This window comes from Andrena cerasifolii, chromosome 5, assembly GCF_050908995.1.
Source record: "Andrena cerasifolii isolate SP2316 chromosome 5, iyAndCera1_principal, whole genome shotgun sequence".
NCBI classification, from domain to species: domain Eukaryota; kingdom Metazoa; phylum Arthropoda; class Insecta; order Hymenoptera; family Andrenidae; genus Andrena; species Andrena cerasifolii.
The window spans coordinates 7,365,323-7,384,158 of NC_135122.1; the positions used below are offsets into that span (position 1 = coordinate 7,365,323).

Sequence of the window (18,836 nt, forward strand, 5' to 3'; positions counted from 1 at the left end):
ATCCCCTTCGCGCCCCGATCTCCTAAGCAATGGCGTAGCCCGACGATCGCCTGGGAAATTTGTGCAGCTCGATGGCCGATTAACGGCGCTCTCGTTAAACAAGGAGATAGCGTCCAAGTCGAGGCACTTGGCCTTTACGTTCAATCGGGGCGCGATTATGTACACCGTGGGTAAAACGTTTACTGGGGACGTTGGATTGTATTCACATCGACCCTGTCAAGGAACTCGAAGTCACAGGCTGAGAATATTTCAAATACTCTCCGACGATTTCAAAGAGTCCACTACGATTCTGCTCGCACGAGTCACAAAATCAATGGGAAGGTTCGGCGGAACCGGGGAGCGCGAAATTCATTTCTGGGAGTCAAAACGATCGAAGCTCTCAGCCGAAAAAAATGCAAGCGCACAGATGCAAGCATCGCGGCCCTCGGCGAATGGACCCGTCTACGCCGATGCAGGCATTACACGCGCGTGCGTGTACGCGCGTAAAGCCCCCTGAAACCCACTTACACGCGCGCGGAAGAGAGAGAGAGAGAGAGGGAGAGAAAGAGGCGAGAGCGGCCTATAGAGGGTGAAGAACTGCATCCTGTCCCGGGGGGCTGATTCGTATTAACCGTGTTTGCCGAAGGGATTTCGGGGTTTCGCTGGCTAGGGGGAGGGAAAAATAATTAAAAGCGTTTATCTTGCGTAATCCTGGGCACGAGCGGCTGATGGAAGCCAAGGGGGAGGATAGGGGCAAGCGCACCTGCAATCTGTGCACGAAACGTGATTGATCGTCAAGGAATATGTACCGCCTTTCGCGATCGTCGAAAACGAACTATGGTTATACATAAAGCCACATAACTTCAGCATTAGGCAGTAATTAATGGAGGAAAGAATGAGCTGCGAATCGAATAGTCTTCGGAATAGTCTCGCGCAGTCGCGTAGGACACCCGAGTTAACGAGTTTAGTTAAATTTCGACGTCTAACGATTACCAAGCACATCCTCCGACGAATACTTATCGAATTTACCGATCTCTTTTTCGACACGAACGAATTCGACTGCTCGCTTGACTCGGTCAACATACATATGCATAATAAGTTGATTAAAAACACAATATCGTCGCTATTTGTCGCTGCACGTAGAATCACCGGTAGCGAGCGCGGTTTCACGGTTTAATAAATTCTTCCACGTTGAATGCGATTTCCATCGGTTACCGATGGAAATTAAAATTGGTAATTCCCATTGTTCCGTCTCCCTTCTGCCTTTTTGTTTAAAAAGGATTGGAACCCTCCTCCCCCCCCCCGCCCTCCCCCCGTTTCAAGTTCAGGGTTCATAATTAAAGACAGGAAAGAGTGCTCGACGAGGACAGTTAAAAAAAGGTCGAAATTGGAGAACAACCGATTCAGTGGCACGACAAATTCAAACTTTGCATTGTTAATACTTTATCGATCGTTTAAGCTGCGCGCCCGGCGAGTTTTATAGGTTCTCGAATACCAACGTGGGAATCTCGTTATATAAACCGGCGATAATTCGATTGTCGATCCTGAAGGAGACGAGGAAAATTGCGGTAGGGTAAACTTGCCTTAATCGTACCCCTTAAGGACAAATGCTTATTACATGAAAAATAATACGGAAAATGAAACAAAATTAGTGGCAATCAACTGTTTATTAATAGAATAAACAGTTTTATTAACTCAAGCAACAAAAAATAATCAACTTCTATTCGTAAAAACGTTTTTTTTTTTTAATAGAGAAAAAAAAGTTCGATTTAGGATTAATTTTCCTAAATTGTACCATACTTATCCTAATTCGTACTTTCAAATTTAATTACTACAATCAGCACGTACGTATTCAAAAGTATTTCTATATATTCCCGCATTTGTGCTCGCTGTACCCACATTTTGTGAAAAACTTGCCTGATTTATATTTTTTTGTGGAGTGACGACATGGTGACTCGGCTTGTTAATAGCTTATGGCTAACTGTTTTGCACTTTCTACCGCTAGGGACGATTGTGACAGGTTAAAAGAAACAGCGGGAGTACGATTTAGGCGCAGGTACGAATTAGGCAAGTTTACCCTACTTCGCTTACGTAAGGAACATACAATAGGCCTTGGATTAATGAATGTCGAGCAGAAGCGGGAGGAATGACGAGCCGCTGATTACGCGAAGGATAATCCAAGCAATCAGCAATCCGCGGATTCCACGCAAAGCAACCGAAAATCGACGGCGGAGCAGAGGACAGGGTAAACTCGCTCCCTGGTCAACCAGCGAACGGAGGGAAGTTATATCGCTCTGCAAATACAAATTTAAACCGCGACCCGCATTTTACGACCGACACATAGTGTTCCAGGCCGCGTACATGCGCATCTGCTGCACCTTCGACTCTCTGCCAACCTACGTGCATCCTTAGACCAAAAAACCGCGCGCACGTATTTACGGTGTGCGAACTATAGCCGAGTCTCTCGCCAATAGCCTGCGGAACACGTGGGACCGTTTGACTGCGAGCAAAACGGCCTGCGTTTTTGATAAGGTGCTTTGATAATATACTATAAATCGCAAAATCACGAAAAATGGACATTCCCGGTTTTCTCCCCTTACCCTTCAATTCTAGTCGCTGCTCGATTCACTCGGACCGAGATGCATCGCGCGGTGAAATACTGGAGCATTGCGATAGCCTCCCATAATTCGCAACGTAGTTAACGCTGGGAGGTTGCACCGACGATCGGTCGGTGGAAACTCGAGGCCCTCGCGAAACGAGGTTCCCACGAAGCCCGAGTCCTCGAAATAAAGCCCTGGAACGGGCGGAGCATATCGAAACACGGTATAATTAACTTCATTAATTTGTTATCGGCCCCGACATTAATATCGGCGATTGTAACGGGCGGTAAGCACGGACTGTCGCGCAGATCGTAAATCTGGGCACAGTGGCGATTGGTCCGGTCCACTCGCCGGCTATGATATTAAATTTATCACGATTTTAACGCCCCGCCATAATGGACGACTTTCACCTCGCGTTTTGCCATTGACTATGACTACTTAACGCCACGCACCGCGGCTATTGAAAATGTCCGCGGCTTCTGTGCTGAAAAAGTCTCGGTTTTTATCGGTGCGATCGTGTCAACCTAAATCAACCGCTGCTACTGTACCCCGCGGTAGAATATACCGCGCCATTTAAGAGCCGTATCAGCTAGTTCGCTGTACCTTCGCATTGGAAGAAGGTGGCAATTAATGGAGGAGACTCTCAGGAACGTCCGTTTCTATCGGTGCAACTCGAATCGCCATACAAATTGACGAGATCTAACGAAGCAGCCGAGGGAGTAATTACCCACGACTTTCAGCTAAAGATGCCATAGAAATCTCCTGAAGGAACAGGATTAAACGACGGTGGTAAACGAGATTACCTCGCCCCGTTGTTCCCCCCTCAATTTCGTCGACCCCGAGGGATGAGGGGCTCAAAGTTTCGACGCTTTAATCGGCAATCTCGCGGGGAAGAAAAATTTTGACGATGTTACATCGGGGAACTAATAACGCAAATACAGGTCGAATATAATATTCAGAGGTAGGTAAAGCAAAGCCGCTTCAACGTGGCGGACAGTTAATGGGACCACCCATGGCCTCCTACTCTAATACCGGTACGATTAAACGCAGACAGGATATTAAACTAGGCTCTATACACCGCGGCCATAACACATTTTGACAATGCATCGTCCCCGGGGCAATAAAGTAAAATCGTAAACCTCTTGCGCCGCTTATCCGCGCGATCACCAGCCTCCATTGGTGTGCGTCGCGTAAGCGAGCTCGCAATGGCGTCCACTCGAAAATTTACCAACAATTTTTCACCGATAACGGGTCAATTCGCGGATAGGAAGCTTGTCTGAGATTAACGCGGCTCTGAAGAGTACAGTGGCGACCGTTCCACCTCGCAGAGGTTCGAAATCCTTAGAGAAAGTGTTTTTCCAGAAACTGTGAAGGGACGAATGCCGCGGCAGCGCAGCCGAACGGTTGCAATGCGAATCGAGCCTGAAATCGGGCAGGATTCGAGCGTGGAATTGTGAAAAGGTGAGCGCGTGGTTGGCTTGCCAGCGGCGCAACTGAAATTCGAGCCGGCAGATCTAATGGTAGCGGCGGCGAGTCATCACGTACACCGTGGGGGCACCGTTAAGGGGGCACGAAAAAGAGAATGGAAATCACGAGCGCGCGAAAGGGCCCCGTGTCGTGTTGCGGGCATTAGCTAACGCGCGTGTCATCGCGCTGCGGTTCGGCGGCCGCAGGCATGCGAGAATTCGCAGAAAGAAACGGGCCAACGCTGCTTGCAAAAACGGACATAAATCTGCTTCGAGATTCAGGCCGGAGGATCGCGGACGCTTAACAAGAGGCGTTCGTCAATTAACACATGGAACGTTCAAGGGCAGAAGAAAGTCGGGGCGCAATTTATCAAGCCGCGAGTAGCTGACGCGATACCGCGTTAAGAAGTTCCGAGGGAAGAGTTTCGAAACGAGCACTCGTATTTTCGCCAACCACCCCCCTGGCTTGATTCACGACCCGCTTAAAGTGTTTCGTACATAAAGGTGGATACCAGGAGGCGTCCCGCGGAAAGGGAGCATCCTTAAGATGAAATACTGTTATCAGAGTTGCCCACCGCGGCAAGAGCGATCCGCGAATCGTGAATCCCTCGGATCCTCGTTCGACGTAATTGTTCCCCACGCTGGGCGAGCATTTCGAGTTCGTCGTCGCGGCGCATTTTTCATTTCCACCGGGGATATAAGGGGAACAACGCGGCGAGATCGGGCGTAATAACTGTCGAGGTCGAGGCTCTCGCTTTCCGCCCTTCATTTCTCAGGATTTACATTTTCATTCGTTCCGCGGAGGGCGAGCCGCGCGCTCCACCACGCCATTCGAACGATTGGGAAGTAAAGTTTCAGTGGATATTAATTTCCCGATGACCGTGAAACGTTTTGCCTTAAACAGATTGAAAAATCGTTCCCAAGCCTTCGGCTCGTATCTTCGGCACGACCAAAGCTCTCGATTATCGCCGTGAACCTTGCATCGAATGGCCAGTTGAAGAACCTACGCCGCGGCCAGTTCATAAACTGGGACACCTTATCAAGCGGAATCACTCTCGTTATCCTGGGGACTCAGCCTCAAGCGCGTGTCCTCGGTTTCTCGCAGTGACGCGCGTCGGCCGTTGTGCAGGCGCACCGAGAGTGCCTTTTAATCTTGTTTCCCCGAGCGTCAGGCATTTTTCTGGGAACGACTCGAGCGGAGGGCAGGCAGCCGTCTATTTTCGCCCCCGGAGACGAAGACGCTAACGTTGGGTTAAACGTTGAACGGCACCGCGGTGACAAACGCCACGGAGCAGATAGGCCGCGCCTCGCAGCTCCGAACGGATGCTTGTACCATTAACCGCAGACCACAGATTTGGATAGATCCGAGGGCCTAATGGAGCCGTTGTAAGCTGGCCAGAGAAGAGACGACCGGGTGGGAAAAAAAAAGAGACGAGATCTGGTATCTCGTGTCAAACAAATATCGTCGTTCCCACGACACAGAGGGGCGCAACATCTGTTTTCCTCCGCTCGCGGTTGTATCGCGTCGCAAACGTTCGGCCCCCTCACCAACCCCTCGGAATCAGAAGATCCTTGGACATTTCGATACTTCTTTGCAAGGCCGAAGAAAAGTTTGAAGAGCTGTAGCTGGTAGGATAAGAGCTAGTGATGGACGGAAAGTGGAATTGAAGTTGAGACTGGCCGTGGAAGAGATCGAAGGGGCGCTATTTTCCCTGGGAAGGATTCCATTTTGAAGGATCGAATAGTTACGGCACTGCACTCCTCTCTTTCTCTTTTTCTCTCCTGTCCCCCCTCGCCCGTCGCCCGGCCGCCGTTTTAACCCATGTGCCGGTCTTTGCCGGGATATCATCTGGAAGGTGAGACGCAGCAGAGAAGCGCACCCGGTACGGTGGACTAATTGGCCGATAAATCAACCTCCGGCTTACCTTCTCTCCGCCGTGCCACCGCTGGACCTTTTAGACTCATAGGTGGACTTTCCGGACGTAAGGTACACACGCGCCCCGAGTCTAATTTTCAACGGCGACTCGTTGCTCGGGTAAATTCACGATACAACCACATTTCCGAGCGGCACTGTTTTCCCGCTTAATAGGCAAGTGTTCCCTGTTACTCTAGCGATAAGATGAATTATAATATTATACGTAATACAGCTCCCTCTATCAACTGACCGACGAGTTTTAGGTAGGGTAATGTAGCCGAATATGACGAACTCTTGAACGTCATAGCGATGCTGTTTATTTATTAACTAACCGTGTATTAGTTGTTTTCTCCGCACAGTGGCATTGTGATCAATTGAGCGTCTTGAGCAAGCACATGTTTCCGAAATACCTTGCAGAAAGTTTTTGAAGTGGTTCGAATAATTACAAACACCTCTAAAGTGGTAAGTGTATAATGATTTTCACAAATACTATTGTATAGTGCTTGCAATGGAGTTTAAGGCTTACAAGTTGTATAACAACAAGCTACTTAATAGTTATCGTGTTATTGTTTCCAAATATGAGACCCGCGAAAGTTCTACCGATGAGAGTGAAGAAGAAATTATTCTGAATGATGAAAGTGATTAAGAAAGAAAATTATGATACAGAATGCTTGTTTTGCGCAGGTCTTTATGAAGACTGCGACAGTGAAGAAATAGATTTCACATACAGACTTTATAAAAAAAGAAAGAAAAAATAAGTTTCAGGAAAAAACAAACTGGGTCTCATATTAGGAACCCATTTTTTCTATCTGCTTATTTGAATGACTTTCGTTTTTATTTTATTACGAAGAAACTGCATGTTTGTTATAGCACTTTCCAGTAGGTTGCTAAAGAATACATATTCTCCTTTTCAAACGTGTATCGAATTTTAATAAAAGTGTTCTCAGTCAGGAGTTATGATGTTTTTAAAAAATGGGTCTCATATTCGGCTGCTCTACCCTACTTGTGGATAAATTTCGAATATAAAATTGACGTAGATACTTTGAAATGATTTTAAACCCCCAAGAAATGCCACCTCTAGATTTACCTTCGATTACACACCGAAATTACTAGGTTTCCCATCAACGGTTACTTCGGGCCCCCGTTTCAGAGGAACGATCAGCTCTCCTCGCGGAACGTGCCGCGAGGAGGCTGCCACTATACTCCCCGACTTTATTCCCATCGTCTTTCATGTGCTCCAGGCCAAGTTACGCATACGTTCGCGTATTTAATGCACCAATCAAGTCCCAGACAGAACGAGGCGAGCGCGCTCGTCCAAACGAGGACGACGGAGATATTTTATCAGCGAGCATCGAGATCACTGCCGATAGCCGGACGAGGGAGCTGAGTGCCGACGCGATAAATTTTCGAACGCTGCCACCACCGTATTTTCGTGAAAATTGTAGTTTCTTTTGCGGGGACGTTTAGACGGATCCGTCGCCGCGGGAGGACCGTAAATATCGTCCACGAGTCGGCACCCGAACCTATGCTTTTAGCAGGAGTCTGCATTGGCAGAGATGTTCGAAGCTTGGCCCAAAATCTTGTTTGGGGGGGCTGCTCGACCTAACAGATCAGGAATTCCACGTGCACGGGGAAACGAAAGCAATCCTCGCCGTCTAATCTCCTAGGCTAGCTCGAGCTACCACGTAGAAGCACCTGGAGACTCTATTCAAACTCTAATGTATCTCCAGCAACAAGGTTCTCTTTGTAGCTACGAGTTCCACTCTTCATGAAGGATGCATCGAATCAGCGACTGTCCGCCGATAATCCCAATTATCGACGTGCTTGTGGATCTGAGGAGGTGAAAAAGAAGGCCCCAGGGAGTCGGGTATCCGCGGGAGAGACAGTGGCGGTAATCTCCCGACCACCGGCAGCCCGGAGAAGATTATCGTCCCGAGACGATCGGCGCTCGGTGCTCCCGTAATTTGTGTTTTCGTTATTGCGTCCGATTCCTGTTCACCCGAAGGCACGGTGGAACAACGACGGTATCTGGTGTCGCGGGAGCAGCCGAGAATGCGAGAAACCTCCACCGCGTGTGGAACAGGTTCTTCGTTTTCCGGGGGCAGATCGGTGTCCGTAGCTTCTGCTTGTTACGGCAGACAGAGAGGAGAAGAGAAGGCGGAGGAGGATGAGATGAAGGGGAGAGAGAGAGAGAGCGGGACGTGTGTGCGCAACACACCGCCACACCACACCACCACGTACGCGGGCACTAATCGCACCGAGCGAACTTGTTGGAATTAATTGGTCCGGCCAATTAACGCTCACGGCCTGAAACGCGTCGAGGGCAATGAAGGCGCACGATTGGCCTCGTCCCCGCCACCCTTCGACGCTCGATATCCTTCCCAGCCGAGCTCTTCCTGCGAAGGACCTAATTAATTTCGACTCGCGGCCGTTCGCAGAAAATTCGACGGCCCCTGTGACCTGCCTAGCGAACCTGGCGCTACCGATCGGATCGTTAGCTCTAGATTCTCTGCTGCGCGGCTATGGGACACGGTATTGAGTGTTCGAGGAGTGTAATTTGAGGCGCGGGTGGTAGGAGCAGCTTGGGAACCGAGTTTGGCGCTTCGCAGTCGGGGCAGAAAGTGTGTTGCGTGGAGAGAATCTTGCGGAACAGTTAAATGAAGTTTAGACTCTAAAAGGTACACCGGGGGTGAATCTTGGGGGTAATTTATGCCGAGGACAGGCTGCTTAAGGTCGTCGGGACGAATAATCGAAAGTGGATTGAGAGTAAAAGGGTTGAAGGTGACGCGTCGATGAAGAACGACGTCGGAGGATGTTCCCAAGGCGGGGAACGAACGCTACTCTCACGACAACTCTCTCGCTTCCTCTGCGTTGTCAGAGGGAAACGTTGCGTCCCGCGATAACTCGATTATTACGGAACATATTGATTCATGTATGCCGCGCGAGGCGGCGAGCAAAAAGCGAATTTGAATCGGCGGGTAAAACAATGAAATAACGATGTAATCTTCGACAATGGATGGCATAACCGGGCCCGAGTCGCGCGTTGCCCGCTTGTTAGCGATGAAATATTACGTATGTACGGCAGCTGTCATCTTGCTTGTCCTTTGACGGCATATTTATACCGGTTTCGCCCTGTTCAGCGGCGCCCGATCGCCGATAACGGATGCCCCCTTTGCTAATGCGACTTGCTCGCGAGATGCTTTTACGCTTCTGAATTCGTTACAGCCACCTAGCCATTCAATGCGCAACCGGGAAGCCTATTCCTGGGAAATTCTGGTTCAATCAACGGACAATTTCAAACCCACCGAAGAGGAAGATAAGTAGGTGTCACTTCGTTAGCAAACCGATCTTATAACACCTATTTTATTTCCTTCCTTTTTATTCCTCAAAATACTCGTTATACCTAGAACCTAGATCCTAGAACGTAGAACCTAGAACGTAGAACCTGTAGAACCTAGAACCTAGAACCTATGGAAGTTATAGAACCTAAGGAACCCAAAACCTATGAAACTTAGAACCCATAAAATCTAGAACCCAGAGCCTATAGAATCTAAATCCCAGAACCTATAGAATCTAGAACCCAGAACCTATAGAATATAGAATCCAGAACCTATAGAACCTAGAAGCCTTCAGCCAAACAGTAAGTGCTGAGGTATCAGTAGACCCAAAGATCAGCTAAACAGCTGCAGCGCCCAAGTTTCCCAATTTAGCCAAGCGATTTATTCCTCGACACGTGTCATATCGTGTCTAATCGCGAAATGCAATCGTAGCACGTGCGTGAGGATAAGTAAGACACCCAATTCGGTGTACTTCGAAGCTAATTTTTTCCTAGTCTAGGTACCAAGTTACCAAGCGAATCGGGAAGCCTTGAAATAATGCATGTCCGAAGGTTTACCGATCGCAGGCTATCATTTGACGTGCATCGAAATCCTTCGTGGATCTACTGTCTTTCGTGGCGTATTTATGCCAAGCTTGCACCGTACATGACGTCTGATGGTCGATAACGGGCGCGCGCACTAATGCTCCCAATCAGGATCCGTAATCAGGATCGACGGTTACGTTCTCCGCGCCCATTACTCAAAGTACCGACACACCGAGGGGGAAAATATACGTCACACGAGGATTAAACGCGTGTCACGGAATGCTGGATTTCTCGTTAACCTATCGACGGGAATTACGCTTCAATAGGGAAAACGCACACAGGTGTCGCACGAGTGCGTAGCTCGATTCGAATCGTCCAATTTAGGATCAAGGAGAAGTATCTTCCTTTAAATCCTTTAAATCTAAAACCACGAAAGGGGGTGAGCCTAAACCTAAACTGGGAACACGTCTACAAATCGAATGCCCCTTTTCGTACCCCCAAATGGGGGAACAAGTTGCTGAAGAGCTCAAAACTCAACTTTTCCGTAACATCGATTTTCCGACTTTTGGGTTATTTCTAAACTACGCTCGCGCGTAGTAGTTGGAGGAGAAAAGAATAATGGAAAGGGTGAGCGGACCCTGTGTAGATGAAAAAAGGGGTGAGGAGGAACGAGGAACTGTTACGACGATGTCGGGCCTTCGATCGAGCGCGATCCCCTCGCGATGGAAAAACACGAAGTGAGAAGAAGAAATGGCGGATCCGTTTAACAAGGTGCTTCGCCTACCGGATAATACATAAGGGGTATTAAGGCCGCTACTCAATTGGGTATGAGCTCACCGAGAGGTGGACGTCTCAATTTTCTTCGCGACTTAATGACCGATCGTTAAAACCCGGCTTCGCCTCGAACCGGCTCCGCGCCGCGCCGCGCGGCTCGCGAGGCGAAGCGGGAGGGAAGGAGACGAGGATACATCGGCCCTCTTCGAGCCACCGTTTCGTTTCCACCCCACACTCCCGCCACGTAGCCCCGTCGTTCTAACGTAATCACAGCCTCTCTGTCGTAATGACGTTTATAAGCACCCGGGGCCACGACGATTCCTCGCCACGGCCCTCGCTTTCACGGGTATCGACGAACGAACGCCGTAATTGAGGCTACCCTGCGATATTTCTCCCGATAATATCGCGTCGTGCCTCCTTCAGAAAAAGAACGGCACCATTTCCCTTAGTATTAACTGAGTATCCGATAATATGATCAAATATCCCGAATTGCTAGCATGAAATACACGGCGATTACGTAGAGAAGAAATTTCATAAAATGGCGCCAATTTCAAGCAACTCATCGACCACCCCGTTTGGCGAGCTACCTGAACCTCAGGTGGCGTTGTATATGCCGCACGATTATTCCAATTAACGAGTTGAACGTTGCATTGGGGATTTATTAGATCCACTAATTTTACGGCTATGGAAAATAGTATCCGTTATGGACTCGAGTATCTCGACATTAATTGAAGTACTTTGCTACAGTAGCGACAGCAGAGTAATGGTGTTATTTACAATGTCGTTATAAATATTGTTGCTACATACCAGGTTTCCGAAGCACTCCCTCGCGCACGGGAATAAAAATGTCTTGTATTTGGAGACCACTACTATCATGGGGCCCCTGGCGACTGCCCAGTGTGTCAATGCTTAAAGCCCGCACTGCGCTCGGCTGACACGAGCCACGAGGCTCCAAGCATACAATTGCGACGGCGGTTTTTATACCGAATTTTACACCAAAACTGTACTAAACTAATTCACGCCGATCCGAGCACTGAACAAACGAAACTAGAAGCTGCTTTGTGTTTGAGGACAAGCGCGCCATCTGGTGCAGCGCACTCGAAAGATTTTACTGAAGCGAACTACTTTCATCGCGCAGTTGGTACATCTACAGACGATGTATAGGATAGACCTATCACCTTATGAATATTCGTGTCGCCACAGACGAGGTATAGGATAGACCCATCACCTTATGGATGTCGTGTCGCCACCCAAACTCTATTACCGACCCATAAACCCTTCGTCTTCCCTTCTGTCCTGAATTTCTTTTAAACGTGTGATCGCTTGGCAGTCCCCCAGATTCTGTATTTAAACCGAAGAGATCGATTGAACATTGTTTTTTACATCATGAAAGCATGTCTTCCACAAATAATGTTGTTGTTTATATACATTTGTATGTTAAAAAAATTTGTTTTGCGTTAAATAAACCCGAATAGGGCAGCAAGGTTAAAAGGCGTATGTGTTCTTGTTTTGTTGTGATCCTTCTTTCTCGGTCGTTGCACGGAATATGTTTATAAAACGATCTTTAAATTGTTATTCTGACAGAATCATTTGTAAATCGCGGGTTTCGAATGACCTAGTATTACCCGTGGTGAAATCTAACTCCTACCACGCGTAGCGTTACAATCACTATTCTATACCTGGTCTCTGGTGGTACATCGTACACTCTACCGCCGATACATACCCTTTTTTAAAATATGTTGCATGCGATGCACAGTCGATACATATTATTTTTTTAAAGAACAGGAATACAAAGGGATATTTATACATTTACATTTGTACAAAAGAGCTTTCAAGCAATTTCTCTTGTCAGGTATTCGTGGAGGCATCGCGAAAATCGACCAACGAGTCCGTCCGAGAAATCGTTGCACAACTTTGATGAGCTTCCGTCCGCACGATGTCCGGTGCGCTGCGTACGCACTCCGTTCGTAATTCCCTCGCTTTTTTAGTTTGAATTTGTCGTGCTGCGGTGTCCGCGTACTTTCTCGATGGGTTCCCTCGAATTTTCGATAGCAATTTCGCGTCTCCGGAATAATCCACGGAATTCTGGCGGGTCGAGGGTTTAGTGAGCGACGAACACTTTTCAGTGTCGTTTACATTCAATCTAATTATCGACAAGGGAATCCGATGAATTTGCATGTCGAACCGAGATGAAAGATTCGTACGAGTAGCGAAGAACTTTCTTACTGAAACGGCAGCCATTTCGTGGATTCCCTGCTGCACTTTTTCCCACTTTGTTCGGCAAGTTTGGTAATAATTTTCGCATCCACGTTAATCAACTTGGGTTTTTGGGTGCAGCACCTCAGTTTCTCTATGTTTAACGTGAGCTGCTGTATCTGAACTTTAAGCATCGCGTTCTCGTGAACTAGCCGGGCGTTTCTTTGCACCACCTGGCAGTGTAACAATCTTTCTTATAACAAATACAAGCTTTACATTGACAAACAACCGACCTGCAAAAATTTCGCTTTACTCAAAGGCAGAGCCTCTTGAAATTTCTCGGAAACAATGATGTTCAGCTCGCCTCTGCCCTCGTCCAGTTTTTCCATCATATCCGCCATTACTTGCAGATGCTCGTTTAACAATTGATCCAGCTTCTGTCTCAATGAATCTTTCGCGTATTTCATACGCAGGAACTTTATACACAAATTGTACGTGGTCTCGGCTTTCTCTTTTAACTGTTCCCTGAGCGACCTATTCTCCTCCTCCAAAAAATCTTTTTTGTACTCGAGTTTTTCTTGTTGCTGCCGCAATCTCGACGTTCCACTGACGCACCGTGTTTTCTGTCGTTGTATTTCATCATTGAAGTAATCCTTTTCTCTTTGGTAGAAGAACCTTTCGTCGTCCAACTGCTCTAAAATTAATTCCGTACGCTTAAAGGTTACAATAAAATCGAAGGAAGATTCTGAAAGTCTTACGTTTGATATTCCTCACGCATCTTTGCTGTTTCTTTAACTCCACTGATAAGCGCTCGTTATCTCGCTGCGTGTTCGCCAGTTGTACGTCCTTTATCTTTATGATGTTCTCTAGGGAGACAACCGTTTCTTTCAGATCTGTCACCTTTTAATTATTCACGTTAATTTCGTTCACCAATTATCGATAGAAGGGTTTATACCTGCTGGCGTAAGTTCGCTAGTTCCTCGCTCCCAATTTGGCACTGCGTATTTGTACAAAATACTTTCGCATCTACATTTTTACTCAAGCTGTCCCTGGATCCGATATTCTGCATATCATAATAGCGAATGTTACGTACTAACGAGCAGTCTGAATATTAATCGCACAATTTTCCTAACTTCAAATCGCACTGCATCAAAAGTGTGCTATTATATCGTTAGTTCCGAGATTAGTAAATGACTTATCACAATTTACAAATAAAATTTAGCCGATAAACTAATTTACGAGTCTTTCAGGTTCTGTTTATTCGCAGAGAGATTCAGGATCCTTGTTACAGGATAAAGGATATGTAATTTTTATACAATACAGGTCACCGACATGTTCTCAGTTGCTACCTTGAGAGCCGTACAAACGCGCAATTTCTTTCGATCACATAATGACGAAAAGTCATTTTCATTAAACTAGTAAACGTGCCCAATTACATCGACAAATGACAGACGTTTAGATACCGCAAGATTCCTTAACCTAGGGAAGCTCTACTCAACAGCAGCCTTCGATTTAGCAAAATAGCATGAACAACTCTTCGCATACACAGATGGAAAGATGTTTCGAATAAGAACTGTTACATCGTGCGATACTGATTAAAAGTTGTGAAATTTTTTATTGTATCGTATATGTACAAAATAGGTGTACAGACTACTTATCAATCGCATGGGCGCGTTTTATACACGCTTTACATATGCTTTCATCGCATAACACGGGATGTAAGAGCATCACATTGTGTTGTGTAGTACACCTGTAACCTCCTCTTCTGTAATCCTTTCATCAAAATGGAATGAATGTCGAGATGACGCGTAAATATGTTTCTTTCTTTTAATTCTGACCTTATCATCGTTTTCTTTTTTTTTTGTTTCTCTTTGTAACCCTCTTTACAGTCGTTAATAACAATCTGGCGCAAGGGTTCCCTCTCTGTGACTATTACCCTTTTCCCCCATCTTGTACACACGAAAATAATAAATTACACTGGAACGTTATCTTCGCAATGGTTTTTCTTTTCTTTTAAACGGTATAATAACTTCGTTTACTGAATCGCATTTACATGGCTACGGTTAAAGGTAGTGTACGTTCGCGTATCACTGGAAGTGTCGATGTGTGAACACGGCATCGGAGAAGACAAAAAAGGAAATAATACAAGTACACCTTCACTGTAGGTCCGTCCGCGCTTTCCACTAACTTTATGAACAACAACTGGGCCAAACGTTCTCGCAGCTACCCTCTTAAAGAGCGTGTTCACGCGTTCTCACGGATTTCCTGTTAATCTCGATTCTATTTCTCTGTTTAATTCCGTTACAAGGCGAAGGGCAAGTTGTGCGCGATCAGCTCTCAGAAGAATGCCCTCTGAACATTCAACTCCATAAAATTTTGTCAAAAAAATAAATTTTTGATTCACATTTTTTAATATCCCATAGAGTTTGTCTAATACGTTTTAAGGGTCATTCCTCTAAGGCATGTCGAGAAATGTTTCGGCTGAATAGAGCTTACAGAAACGATCGAAATGTTGCAAGAAGTTCTCGCCTATCTTTCTCGCGTTAAGAAGTTCACGCTGCTCGATTCAAATGTATTGTCCGTGGACCAACAAAAATTGAAATGATATTGTATACCTTTTAGTCCAGTTGTGTTGTAAAAACGTGGAAGGCAACGTATGTCGTCTGATAAACTGATAAACTGATGAAACGATACTAGATTCGCAGAAATGCGGATGATAATGATGGACTTACGCTTATTAGCCTAACTTAAAAGTTTGTGTTTCCATAGTATTTAAGGCTCGTGTTTATTTTTTCTTGTTCTTATTGGCTTGATTTTTGTATTTGGCTGCAGTTGTTAATTTGGCATTCTTCTTCTTGGGTTCATCCTCCTCATCCTCCTCGTCTTCCTCGTCTTCTGGCTCCTAACATATCGAAATAAGAGACCATATAGAAACTGAACAATTTCATAAGTGCAACTGTAAATAATAATCAGGTAGAAAGCTGTCGAAGAAATTAACGTATTTTCTTTTCTATCATCGAGGCGAAAGATTGTATTACTGACATTCTAATGCGTTTCCTTCTGTTGCAATATCGTGACTACGAACGCAAATATGGAAAAAGAGGAAACAAGATGAATAAAGAATAAAAGCAACTGTTTCGAAATGGGATGATTTATTATGCAAAAAATTAAAACAGACACATGGAATGAGAACACAAACGCAGAAAGTATATCCACGACTTTCGTTTATTCCTTAGATAATGATGTTCGGAGCCCTCCCCCTCCCCAAACCTTAATGTTAAAGTAACGTGACTTGAAAATATTCTTGATAAAACTCGTTTTTGGAGGATGTTTGAATAGCAGCATTTTAATATTAGCATTCTACTTGTCTACAGCTTCATCCGTCCTGGCACGCTTCGTGCCATTTTTTTTACCCTCTGTAGAGTGTTTTCGTTTCTTTTGTGGCACCTGAAATTTGTATTCCTAATATATAGAATATCAAATACTATGGCTTCTGTCAACATACATAATAAAAGTATAACTAGAACCATTCGTTTCAGACGGGTCTGTTTGTATGTATGTCACGAGTTCATATTTTTTGAAAATGCTCTGCGTCACGTTTTTGCCTCGAGTCTCGTATCACTCGTAAATCTTTATTCAGAATGTCAGTCAGAAATACACTCTTTTCTCTCGATGGTGAACATTTGAGAAACTTTTAATATGTACATGTACAAAATTGCATGCATCCGCTCGACTAACTTTGAGAAATTATTAAGTTCTTTGTACCTTATCATCATCGTCATCATCGATGTTTTCCTCTACCATTTCATCATCCATATCGTCAAACTCCTCCATATGCGTACCTAAAAATTAGAGTTAGCATGAAATTACTTGATCTTACGTTAGAAGTTCCTTTAACTCTGCTAAGAATGCCTAACTATGCCTCGCAACAACAGATTTCTGAGCATAAAGAATTTCCAACAACTATCTTTCTCCAACACAAAAATACGAGCGTAAAGCCTGGTCGAATTGAATCTATAAATTTTTTTCTAAGACATGGACCCACCATCGATTGAAACCTTCAATAATTTTGCATCAGAATTGTATGAAAGTTTGCCATGAATTTTATTAAAAGGCGCCTAGTTATAATTATCGCCCTTCGCCGAATAACTTTCAACACGATGCGAACTGAAAAATGATGGAAGCTCTTACCAAGAAGATTGTGTCCTACTATGTGAACAGGGCCACAGCCTTTAACCAAAGTAAATGTGACTGGAGGGTCAGGAAAACTCAGATCTAACATGACCTGTGCGGTTCTTCCCATCTCCAACAAGGCAATCGGTGTTTTAGTAGGGCCCTTCAGCCCCATTGCTTCTACCTGTAGTACGTTAAGCTCGCCAGGTTTAGCCTCTGGACCTAAAAGTGCCTACAAAAATCAGACAAATATACACCAATTCACCACTTAGAAATCGCGAGCTTCTATATATGTAACTTTTTATTTCGTCTGGGTTTATCAATAAACTTTACATTTCCTTACATTTTACACAATCAAAGGTTATGGGTCATAACTTACGGCTGTGGCTATTGAAAGAAACTATTTGAAAACCTTTCAACAAACATTCCGAATCTATATACGTATGCGGACGTTGTTAAATTTACGTAAAATTAACGAACATCTCCGTGCCTGAATATGTATAAATTCTTAATTAATGAACGCGCCATCGATACGTTCGAAACCCTTCAGGGGGAGTTTCTTAATTTCTCGAAAATTCGAAATCCAAGGCGAGTTAAGTCAGCTCGCTGAGTCAGAAGCTTGAAGGGCACGGTGATTTTTTTCAATTCATTTGTTAAATATTCGCGCGCAAACGTAGCAAGACGTGATAAAGCGCTTGAAAAAATCGGGATTAGCGGTGACGCCAAACAGTGGCCGCACATTCTTGTAATGATTAAATAGAACTGTATCGGGAGATATGTTATGTTGCTCGTAGAAATTAGAGACCGCAGGCATCGGGTAAATCGAAGGCTACATCGTGGATAGGAATGGGAAAACCGTTGTGGACGAAATCGCGCGTCGATGGGAACCCGTCGCTCGTAACGGATGACTATGAAAAGTTCGCGATGCGGCGTGCGATGCATACAGACTAGACAAAGAATAGGACAACCCGTGGGAGACCACCTCCACGACATCTCTCGACTTACCATTTTTATGATAAGCTTCTGATCGGCACCGAAATGTTGGTTTGTCCCGTCTGCGTCGTCGTTCTTGTGCTCTGGATCCCATACCTCGCTGGAGTTGGGTCCTTCGAGGGTGATTCCTGGACACACAAATCACGATAGTACGCGCACAGAATATCGGGGACGCTTGCCGTCGAATCATAGTTGGGCAGAAAAACGGGAAACGTTCGTTAGCTCTTTAGGGACAATGGGGGCTCGTCACAATGGCCGAAAGCCAGCCGGCGTCTCGACCATAGCACCGCTCGCGTCGGATGGCAAACGGCGCCGAAAGTATCCGCGTGCGCTACGAAATAAAGCGGCCACGACGATCACGGTGACACAGTTGCTGATATTTACCGTAGAGATACTCCTCTGCCATGGCGATCGATCTGATATTAAAGGATTCCCGTTAGCGGACGTGTAGAGGAGCCCTGTTGGAGTGTGCGTGCCGTACGAGAGTGGAGAAGCCAAAGACGCCGCGCGCACAACGGTCACTGCGCGAAGAACAGTGGTCGCACGTGCTAGATGAACGCGTAGCAAATGAGTTTCGCGTACTCGGCCTTGCGCGCCTAGAATACGTTCTCGTCTTTCATTGGTCCATGCGCTCGCCACTATTACGAGCGCTGTTGCCACTTCTAGCCTTCGCAGAGCACCACTGAAGGCTTTACGAGGGGTGTTATCTACCCCCATACGCTGCGTCGCTTAAGAGACTAGGGAAATACAAAATTAACTCGTTTAATCGGAGATTATTAACGGGTTTTCCAAGGTGGTCGACTTAAAGATCATGAAATACAAACAAAAATTAAATACACGTGATTTTCGGATGTAAGACTCTGTTCCAGAGATATATA

At 45.8% G+C, this 18,836-nt stretch overlaps 2 protein-coding genes across 3 annotated transcripts; both read right to left on the reverse strand.

Annotated features, from left to right (window-relative positions):
• Positions 1 to 12,367: 12,367 nt before the first annotated feature.
• LOC143368826 (uncharacterized) lies at positions 12,368 to 13,861 on the reverse strand. Its single transcript, XM_076811931.1, has 5 exons — positions 13,748 to 13,861; positions 13,551 to 13,692; positions 13,086 to 13,486; positions 12,823 to 13,025; positions 12,368 to 12,739 (listed from the first exon to the last, which is right to left on the reverse strand). The coding sequence occupies exons 1-5, from the start codon at positions 13,859 to 13,861 to the stop codon at positions 12,445 to 12,447; spliced, it is 1,155 nt and encodes a 384-aa protein (XP_076668046.1). The 3' UTR covers positions 12,368 to 12,444.
• Positions 13,862 to 14,381: 520 nt separating this feature from the next.
• On the reverse strand, positions 14,382 to 18,536 carry LOC143369434 (nucleoplasmin-like protein). Of its 2 annotated transcripts, none has more exons than XM_076813341.1 (5): positions 18,343 to 18,532; positions 17,971 to 18,086; positions 16,984 to 17,197; positions 16,558 to 16,634; positions 14,382 to 15,694 (listed from the first exon to the last, which is right to left on the reverse strand). In XM_076813341.1, the coding sequence occupies exons 1-5, from the start codon at positions 18,362 to 18,364 to the stop codon at positions 15,578 to 15,580; spliced, it is 546 nt and encodes a 181-aa protein (XP_076669456.1). In that variant the 5' UTR covers positions 18,365 to 18,532; the 3' UTR covers positions 14,382 to 15,577. The 2 variants fall into 2 exon arrangements, with proteins under 2 accessions (XP_076669456.1, XP_076669457.1); XM_076813342.1 differs by lacking the exon at positions 14,382 to 15,694 and adding an exon at positions 15,926 to 16,239 and having other exon boundaries at positions 18,343 to 18,536.
• Positions 18,537 to 18,836: the final 300 nt, after the last annotated feature.